This window comes from Kryptolebias marmoratus, linkage group LG20 (genome assembly GCF_001649575.2).
Source record: "Kryptolebias marmoratus isolate JLee-2015 linkage group LG20, ASM164957v2, whole genome shotgun sequence".
NCBI lineage: Eukaryota > Metazoa > Chordata > Actinopteri > Cyprinodontiformes > Rivulidae > Kryptolebias > Kryptolebias marmoratus.
The window spans coordinates 2646290-2656609 of NC_051449.1; the positions used below are offsets into that span (position 1 = coordinate 2646290).

At 41.7% G+C, this 10320-nt stretch overlaps 1 protein-coding gene across 1 annotated transcript in view; it reads right to left on the reverse strand.

The window, feature by feature from the left end:
* LOC108232834 (contactin-associated protein-like 4) overlaps positions 1 to 10320 on the reverse strand; it is a 118327-nt gene that overhangs the window by 46344 nt on the left and 61663 nt on the right. The window contains exons 4-7 of the mRNA XM_037973024.1: positions 9362 to 9509; positions 7183 to 7386; positions 620 to 795; positions 414 to 545 (exon numbers count right to left, since the gene is read on the reverse strand). Of these exons, the coding sequence (XP_037828952.1) occupies positions 414 to 545; positions 620 to 795; positions 7183 to 7386; positions 9362 to 9509 (660 nt within the window). The remainder of the gene's footprint in view (positions 1 to 413; positions 546 to 619; positions 796 to 7182; positions 7387 to 9361; positions 9510 to 10320) is intronic.

Sequence of the window (10320 nt, forward strand, 5' to 3'; positions counted from 1 at the left end):
GCAAAACATGTGAGGAGAGCTGCAGACCAGGGACAATCCAGAAATGCTCATGAATGTCAGTTTAGAAGCTATCAAAGTTCTCAAATAAAGCACCTTTTGAGAATGTCAATGTTTGTTGGGAATTATCTTACAAAACTAGGACGTATTTTTGGTTTAGATATTAAAAGTTATAGTTTTTTATTGATTTTAGGAAAAAAAAAAACGCAACTTTTAGGAAAATGCCCCGTGAAATCAGGCATTTTAGCCGCAACAATCACAAAAAATGCCCACAAAATCCTGGAGGGACTGAATATTGAGCTAAAATCTGGTGTGGTAGTCGGTGTGAGTCATCTCAAACACACACGCAACACTTTGGCTTAAAACTCTGACGGGTGATAAGCATTCCTTTAATAAATGCTGGGAAATGTATTTACCTGCACGGTAAGCTGCTGGTTCCTGTGTTTAGTCAGCTCGATCAGGTTGACGTTGTTGAACAGCAGGTTTTCCAGGCAGCCTTGGATGTTTTTCTTGAAGATGGCTGAATTCAGGGCTGCTCCTACACTCATCTGAGTAAAAGCACAAGAAAAACATTAAAACTTGTACTCGCAGCATGTTTGTGTGTATCCGTGTTGCCGCGCACCTGATCGACGGCCCAGAGGCTGAACTCCTCGGGGAGCTGGACTTCCTGGGTGTGTTTGTCCACGGTCAGGTTGAGATGGACGTTTTTCTGCTCCAGTGCGACGTGGTGCCAATGCTGATCGTCCAGCAGGCTGCCGAGCGAGGCGAGCTCCCGGGGCTCAGAGGGAGACGTGCTGCCTGAGAGCGATGACGGAGAAGAAGAAGAAAAAGAAGAAAACGTTATCAGAGGAATTGCATTTCCTGCGAAAATGCAGTGTGAATGCTTAATTGCTGAACAATTTGGCTGAAACCTGCATTAGCAGGGTGGAAGTAGCTAAAGCCAGGGCTGAAGTAGCATAAACAGGGCGGAAATAGCAAAAAACAGGGCTAAACTAGCATTAGCAGTGTTGAAATAGCTAAAACCAGGGCTGAAGTAGCTAAAGCCAGTGCTGAAGTAGCATTAGCATGGCAGAATTAGCAATAGCAGAAGTAATAATTGCACAAAAATGCTGAAACAGAAAGAAAAAAGCAGAATTTCAAAGAGTTGAACAGGACTCCATTCATTTTCAATGAGAAAAAAATGGCTGAAAAAGCTAAATATCTTAAACAGCTGAAATTACACAAATACCAAAAGTCATAGCCCTGATGTCCTAAATAAGCTGAACGTTTTGATATATGATGTGTTGATGTAGTACAAAAATTCTGGGAGGAATTGATCGCTGAAAAATGTATGGAAGAATAAAGAAAAATAATAATAAAGAGAAACAGGAAAACAATGGTGTGAATGATTAAAAGCATTCACACAATAACAGAGAAACAGTGGAAGGTAAGGGGAAAAGAGAAAAAAGAAAAAGAGTGGTGGGAAGATGTCAGTGGATTAAGGGATGAGGATGGACAGAGAAAAGGAAATGATTACTCTGTCAGAGGAGAGGAGAATGTTAATAAAACTAATCAGATGGTGAGAAATGAACTATCACACTCCGTTCCAATCAGCACGTCAGCACTGTTTTAATTCGAAAACTCTAATCTTCACATAAAAGAGGAAAATTCTGCAAGAAAAAGTGACGTTTTATCAGAAATCTGGAGGCTTTATGTTTCTTGTTTCACTTGCAAATGTGTGGAGTCATTCTGATCATCTCTAAATGCAGATTTTTCTCCCGTTAATGAGTTTCTCTTTTCAGCCTCTCTCTGATCTGACAGCCGGCTGTTTGTTATGTGACCTGTAAGTTTGTTGCCTCCTCATTATCTGACCCACTCGTCTGCTTCTGTCCGACGCTCTGACCCAGTGTCAGGCCGCCGCCGTCCTGGAGACAGCTCCAACACGTTGCATTTAAAATTTAAAAAAAACAAAAAAAAACAGAAGTCTCTTTTTCTCAGCTTCACGCGGCGAGGGTCAGCCTGAGGTCACCTGCAGTCATCTCATTAAGGACTACTAAGTATATCTGCACACTTGGACGGAAAACTGAATTTGTGAAAATAAAAGACGGCGCACGAAACACGGTGAGACATCATTAATGATAAATGAGCGCCAGCCGGTGCTAACAAGTGGATCGTCACTCGGGACGTGAGAGAAACTTCGAGCTTCGGCGGAAAGGAGAAAATTAGAAATGCATGGTGTATTCTTCAGGGAGCGTCAGCCTCAAACAGGGAGACAAACTCACAGCTTCAGAGGATGATGGACAAACGCAGCTTTGATATTTCAGCACCTTCCAGGAGAGGAAAGATTTATCTGCAAAAAACCCGCTTCATCCAGGCAGAGGAAACTGTAATACTCCCCTCACAGTCTGTCAGGACGGCCGCCGTGATGCTTTATTTGATTTGAGTATTGGGGGAATAGAAGGAGACAACGCGATCAATATGGGGGGAAAGACAACTTCAGAAGGAATAAGATCTCTTTGCTGGCACTGATTAATGGAGCCGGCATGTTGTGGAGGAGGACCGTACTGGATTTATGTGTCAGTGAACGGATGATTTAATTACAACACAAATGATGAGAAAGGAGTGATCAATACGAGACGTTAGAAATTAAACAACAGGTAGCATTAAACAGAATCACCTCTATGCTTTTATTTTCAATCATTTTTCACAGTTTGTCTTTGGATTCATTACCAGAAAGAGGAATCAGTTGTGACTTCCGAAGCTGAAAATTGATGAATCTATTAAACATTACGAAACAAAACAAAAATTATAAAACAGAAATACAGCTTCGACTTGCAGAGCTGAATGAAAAACGGCCATATTTTCCTTCAACGCTGCCCTGAAAGGTGGGTGATAATGTAACTGCCTGTATATATGTGTTTGTGTCTGTTAGCAAAATATCTCATGAACCACTGAATGGATTTTATTGAAACTTTTAGGAAATATTCACTAGATGAACATCAACCAATTCAACCCAATTCAAGATGGTCATCAAAAAAAAAAACACACAAAAGTGGCTATAATTCAGTAAGTTTTACAGATATTGAGCTAAAATTTGTCGCTGAGAGTGATTCACAACAGACCTAAGTTTAAAATCTGGCCTTAAAGGCAGCGGGCGATATGCATTTCTTCACGTCTCAGACGGGGTGAAAACAGCTTACATAAGCTCAGAATAAAAAAAAAGAAACGTTTTGAACCATTCGGTGGCCTGGAGACAATATCTGCTGTTCTGTTCCAGCAGCTAAAATCTGACGGTTCTTATCAGAAAACGCTGCAGCTTTCACGAAGAACGTCCGTCACGACGACTCTGAAATGACTCAATCCGCTCACAAGAGGGGAGGATTTTTATAGCTTCTTTAAAAGTGTTTTTCTTTCAAGTTAATTCAGATTCAAATGAAGCAAATTTGGCTCTAAAAACTGTCTTTATTAAAATGAAATGAGAGAAACTGATCGACATTTTTGTGAGGATTCACTGTATTTTACTAACCTGATTAATGTGAGCGATAACAACACAGAGGTGAAATACTTCCACCTCCTTTCTACTGCAGCGACTTATTTGTTTTTGCCTTTTGAAGCCAGACTTTCAAACTGTGACACAAACAAACCAAATATGAGTCAGAAAATCTCCGTGGGGTTTGTGTGAGAAACAGTAAAAGAGGGCAGGAATTCAGTTTGTGACGCAGAAAAAAAAAAAACATCACAGGACAGAAACGGAACCGCAAACGGTTCAGTTCCACTGATAATAAATCTGTTCTGAAGCTCCTCGTGTGGGTTTCGGTTCCTGTCTCATGTTGCTGGTTCGGAGCTGTTGCTCCATGTTGCCTCATAAAGTGAACTTAGATCTAAAGTGGGGTGGAGGTGGAGGTGGAGACGGGAGGGAGGAGGGAGAATCGGACCTGGACGTGTTGCAGAGAACAGCTTACATGAAGCGAAGGTCTGCAGACGGAGCAAGCCACCTAAAAACTACAACCTGCAACCTGAAAATAAGGTCAGGGTTAGATTATACGAGGCAGGAAGTTAAAGGAGACTAAACTGAAGAGATTCACAGATATGGAGGATGAGGGAAACCGACCACAGATGTGTGTTTTACGGACAAACAAATCAAGAAGACATCCCAAAAGTTTGGAGAAATATCTTAGAAACACGTAGGGCAAAAATAAGCAAATGTGGGAAATATCTTATGATACCAAAGACAGTGAAGAGCTGTACTAAAAAACTCTTTATTTACTACAAACAGACGAGTGAATTTGAATACATATCGCCCGCTGCCTGACGGACGATCTGATGTGATTTCGTTGCTACTAACACGTCAAATTTCAGCTCATTATTTGTAAAACTGGCTGGTTTTTGCTCATCATCCAGTGATTCATTAATTAAAATCTATCCAGTGGTTTGTGAGATATTTTGCAGACAGACAGACACCAATGATTAAAGAGAAACTTCAGAAAGCCTGAAGAGCTGCTGCTTTAAACGAAGGTCTGCGGCCTTGGAAGTAAAATATAAAGAAACGAGGGACGACTACAGTTTTTATATGTATGTAAATCAGGTGAATCGTAACAACGGCTCCCGTTTTTTAATCTGCTCACATATTCAGCTCCTTCTTCAGCCTCTTAAAAGTTTTCTTTTGTCTCCTCTTTTTTTAAAATCTTTCCATTTTCCCAACATTGTTTTAAACGTCCTGAAAAACTCTTTTAATCATCTCATCTGCCTTTCGTTCATCCATCAGCCTCCTGACTGTGGTTCTGTTTAAACGGGAGATTACAGAACATCCCTGAAGGAAGAACTGTTTTTAAACAAAGGTTCTGACTTTGTGAGGCGACGACTCTGTGTGCCCTTCGGCACTTCCTGCCCGGATCACCTTTCATCTCCTGTATTTGTGTCACCTTTTAAAAAAATGACCCGAGCGTTTTTTTTTTGGAAAGATTCTGCTGTCGCAACAAGTGGATCACCTTGAAAAACTGTCCAATTAGGAAGACGAACTGCGTGTCCTTGAAATATAAAGGTTTATAGCGAAGACCAGATTAGATTATGGCCATTTATTACAGCTTCAGAAGAAAAAAACAGAAAAGAAAAGATATTTGTTGCCAACTCGGAGTCTGCTTTGGCTTTATTTGTTAATGAAACGTTTTATTTCATCATCAGAACATCTGCAAACTCTCCATGAAAAGATTTGACTTTTTAACAGGAATGTTGAAGAGAGCTGTGTGTTTAATTTCATAGAAAGTAGTCTTCGTTTAAAATTAAAATTAATTTAATTTGAACTGTCTGTCCGACAAAAAGCCTGATCTAAGCCAGATTACAAGAACATGTGCGTCCATGGAAACGAAGTAGAAACAAGTTTGCAGTGGTTTAAGACTTTTGCACAGCACTGAACAGACACATAAACCTCCTCTGACGTAAAAACCTGACTGTGAGCCGAGCAGAAAGTCTCGCAGAGTCCTGCTCCGACACATGCTGCTGTGAACGAGGTCCATCCATCACCACCGTAATGAGACGGGGATGAAGGAGCCAACGGGGAGCAGGAATTAACCAATCAGCTGCCAGCGTGTGTCCTGGCCGTCGTATCAGGCGTTACGACTGTTCTGATCGGACCCGTGAGCTCAGAGAACAGAGGATCAGTCTGTCTTCTTATTTTCTCACAAGGTGTTGCAGAAAAAAAAACATTAGTGCACACGCAGATCAGCTGATGAAACTAAAATAATTAGGCAGCATATTTTGTCTAAAGGAGCATTTCAAACACAAATAGAACGACCGTATTTAAGGTTAAAAAGTGCTTTTTGTTTTCCTGCTTTCGTCTCTCCTTCCTGCTCGTTTCTGCTTCTTTATTTTCCAGGTGTGAGCGGCCGGATTAGTCTCCAACCCGGGCAGGAAGTCCGGCTGCTAATTGGAGTCCCGCGGCTTCAAACCGTCCAATCGCCGCCGAGAGGCTTCAACGGAACGAGCACACCTGAGGCGCTCCGACCCCCTCGCTGCTTCCTGTGCGTCTGAGCTGCTAACGGGAGGGGGGTTTGAGATTACTTGCCAAGAACACGAAGGCACGTTTCCCTGCTTAAAGACGTTCTGAGACGAAATTAATTTAATATAATTTGCTAAAATTCTGGTATTTATTAGGCAATACTGCAGGCTGATTATCGCCCACTGCCATGAACGTTGGGTGATCATGTAATTATGTGCGTCTGTTCATTTGTCTGTCTGTTAGCAAAAAATCTCCAGAACCACTGGATGGATTTTATTGAAACTCTCAGAATCCAGAACTGATAACCTTTTGGTGTCAACCCAATTTAAGATGGCCGCCACAGCTAGTCGACCGTAGCTCAGTCATTTTTACAGCCGTTAAGCTAAAATTTGACGTGTTAGTAGCTGAGAGTGATCCCAAACAGGAACTCCGAGCACAAACGGATTGTGCCGCGTAGTTGTTTAAAACTTTAGCATGCGAGGCGGCGGGCGATATGCATTTCTCTGAAAAAATGCTACTTTTTATTTAACATGTTCTGCAAAAACTGGTCTCTTTTTAAAGTTTGCTGGTAGGAAAGATGGGTCGTGTTTTAACTTAAAAAGATTTAAATGCTTTTTTTGATTTTGTAGTTATTTAAAGTGCATATTTTTTCCTACTTTTATAATTTTATATTCTAGGAGCTTCACGAGTCAGAACTAGGAAAACTTGTTATTTAATAAAAAAAGTCAACACGTAAACACTTCAGAGCTCAGATTTAAACATCATTCTGCACCTGCTTCAAGCTTCAACTTTAATCTGCGACAACATGTCAGTGACATCTTTAAAAGTAGGTTTTAGGAACACGAGAACCTGCACACATCATGTCTCAGATATGATTCATGGAGAAGTTGTGACAAAGTTAAAAGATTTTGACATTTTTGCGAGGACCGCCTGAGCTAACCCCCTTCATCCACGCTCCCACAGATCCTCAGAGGCATCGTGGGTAAAAATACAAAACAATAAAAGCATAAATTATCTAACTGTACCTCTGAATGTTTGGCAACCGCTGCCCAGAATGTGCGTTTGGGTGATCTGTATCGTTAAATGTTTTAGACATTTTCATCAGCAGTCTGTACTATCATAAGACTCTAGTGTCACCATTTTGAAACTTTGTGGCTGCAGATTGTTCACCTCTACAAGTTATCTGCTGCAGCGTGTCAGGTAAGCTGTACCTCGTCTGAGCAGCAGCAGAAGCTTTCCTCTCTCGAGCTGCAGGCCGAGGCCGAGTCCTTCCTGTCCCTCTGCGTCCAGCAGCGTCCCAGAATTCCTCTGGGTTTTAAACTTCAGGGAGACGACCTGTTTGGACGTCCGCCTCGGTCCAGTACTCGGCCTGAACGTCAAGCTGCTGTCACCGTCAAAGCTCACCACATCAGAGGCTGGACAGGTGGAAAAGAAAACAAGCAATAAATTCAAGATAAAACAATACTTTAACAATAACCACCATGTCCCTGTTATCCTTTTAATAATCTGTAGAGATGTCTTTTATTTAATTAAATCCTTGACACTGCTGTTATTTAACAAGAATGCGACTCTCAGCAGTGACATGAAATCGTCCACTTTGGACAGGTACTCAGCTTGTTACCGGCTTGCAGGAAAAGATATGACAAATCTGTATTCTGGTTATCACAATATCAAGCAATTTCACTGTGCTGGCGGGGGATTGGGGCCGAGGTGATGCGGACCGTGTAGGAGGTAAAGAATGGACTGTTTTATTTAAAAAAGGAGCAGCAGCTGAGCTCAGCATCTCATTCCTTTTCAGCTGTTCGACTAATTTCTCTCCCTTTTTAATGAAGTTGGCAAGTCTTTGACCTCACTTAGCTTGCAGTAGTGTGCTTATTGCACTGTACAGCGGATTTCCTGCTGATTACAGAGCAGCAGGCTGAAGCTCTGAAATTCTGAGTCATCCTTTGTGCAAAGCTGGAAACACTTCCTTCAACCTCCTTTATGCACAACCCGACATGCTAATTAGGCTCCAGATTCTGTTTTGTTGGGGGGGTTTATTATAGTTATAATAAGCCCCAGAATTGTAATTATAATTACACAGATTTGGCTGACAGTTTGGGCACAGAAACAATACCAGCTAATGAGTTGTTAGTTTACTTGTATGTCAGCTGTTGGAGAAAGCGTCGCAGTAAAGTCGCTCAGCTCTGCAGCGTTTGCAACAGGTTGTCAACTTTGCTATCGTTTGCGTTTTTTAAACAACAAGACGTGGTTTTCATGGCAGCGAAAAGGAGTCTGATTGTAAAGAATGAGCTTAGAAAATGACTGAGCTACTCCAGAGTTTTGTGAGCTGAGTATGTGGCTGAAATGTCAGCACGGGGTCGGCCTTCCCCTCGTTTCTCTCCCTGGGTGACAAAAACAGGAACATCACATTCAACTGACTCCTTGGCAGCTGACAGAGCCCCGCCGTCTTCACGATGAAACAGGATTAGTGGCTCAGCCAGGGAACTTCAGCTTCAACTCCGGGTTTTAGTGTCACAGAGCTGCTTCGCTTCTTACAGGAGTGGCAACTCCTGTAAGAAGCGAAGCAACTCCTTAGCTTTAGTCGGGCTTTGTTTCGATAACGAACCGACAGCATAGGAACCTGATCATGTTCTTAAATATGAAAGATAAAAATCTGATTGCAGATTGCAACCTGGACTTCAACACATGGTTTTAAATTGTTATATATGTGATGCAATGTGGCTGTTTAGGTCAGCTGGACAGTTAATTACTTTATTTTGACACAAAACTAGATTTTAGCCTAGCCATTCTTTCAAGCTGTTTATAAGAGAGAGAAGCTTTTACTCTCTTCTGTCTGATTCAGTCAGAAAAAGACGCATAACTGATTATTTTTTTGTTAAAGAACCAACTTCTTTTAAAACATATTGTTGCCAAACAGCTTGATTAGCGATTGTAGCTGGAGGTGGACTGAACCAACTTGAAGGAGGGTAGGTCTAAAAAGCAGTGACTATTTTTAATATAGAACTTTTTGTTTGTTTTCAGAAGTGAAAACAAAAACTACATGCCTTTGACTGATACCCAGGAGCTAAGACCTTAGAGTTATTTCTGCTAAACTGTATAAAATTTGTGTGAAAACAGTTCAAAGAGCAGGTCTGTGGGAGTCAGTGATGATTGTATAACAGGGGTCTCCAATCCTGGTCCTCGAGGGCCACCATCCTGCATGTTTTCCTTGTTTCCCTGCTCCAACACACCTGATTCAGAGGTTAAATCACCTCTTCTTGTTCTGCAGAAGCCTGTTAATCACCCATTGATGTGTTGGAGCAGAGGAACAAGTAAAACCTGCAGGATGGTGGCCCTCGAGAACCAGGGTCGCCCACCCCTGGACTGTATGAAGAAGAGGAGACTCACAGTAAGGACATCCGTAGGCCTCCAGCCGGAGTCCGATCCGCCCGATGGGGTTCCAGTCCAGAGGAAGGAGGCGGAGGAACCGAGCCACTGCAGGCTGCTGCAGTTTGTACTGAACCACACTGTCTGCGTTAGTGTTCCCTGGAAAAGACTGACAACACACACACACACACACAAGAACACAAAATACAGGAGTTTTCTACCACTGCTCTAAAGTCAAAAGAACCACAGATCTGCATTAAACAAAGATCTCATAAATCTGTTGGTGCTCGGGGTGAGTGATGGGGACGACTTTCAGCTACTACCACACCCAATTTTTTAAAACATCAAAACCTAAGCTATATAAGCCTTTAAAGCTTAGCAAGGCTTTAAGATAATGTTAACACGATAAACTCCTTTAAAGGACAAACTCTGACAAACAAGCATGACTTTACAGATATTTCCAATAAAGTTTTGTCCATTTTGAACAAATATATAATAAATACAGTGGTGGGCCGTCAGGGCCTGCAAGGCCTTCTCTGCTGGCCTAACAAATATCTGAATAATTATTATTCAGATAATAATAATTATTCAGATAATAATAATTATTCAGATAATAATCTGAATAATTATTATTCAGATATTTGTTATTCAATAATAATTCCAAATGGTCGGTCTGCTTCCTTTCATAGCCTTTCCCTTGGTTGCGCTGTTTCCAGGCATGGATTTTTATATTAAAGCATTCAACCAATCACATTTCAGCAATCATTTGTTGCCAGGGTCAAAGAAATCTGCCTGGAGGCCTTCACAATCAGTTCTGCGGGCCCTGTAGTATAAAATAAGTGTCAACCAAGCTGTTTCTTCAACCAATCAGATATTGAGTTGGCTACACCAGGGCCCTCTAGCAGGCGTACGGTGACGTCAGCACATTCGTACTCTTTGATTGGATAGTCAGAGAGCGTACTAGCCAGACCTAGCAAACC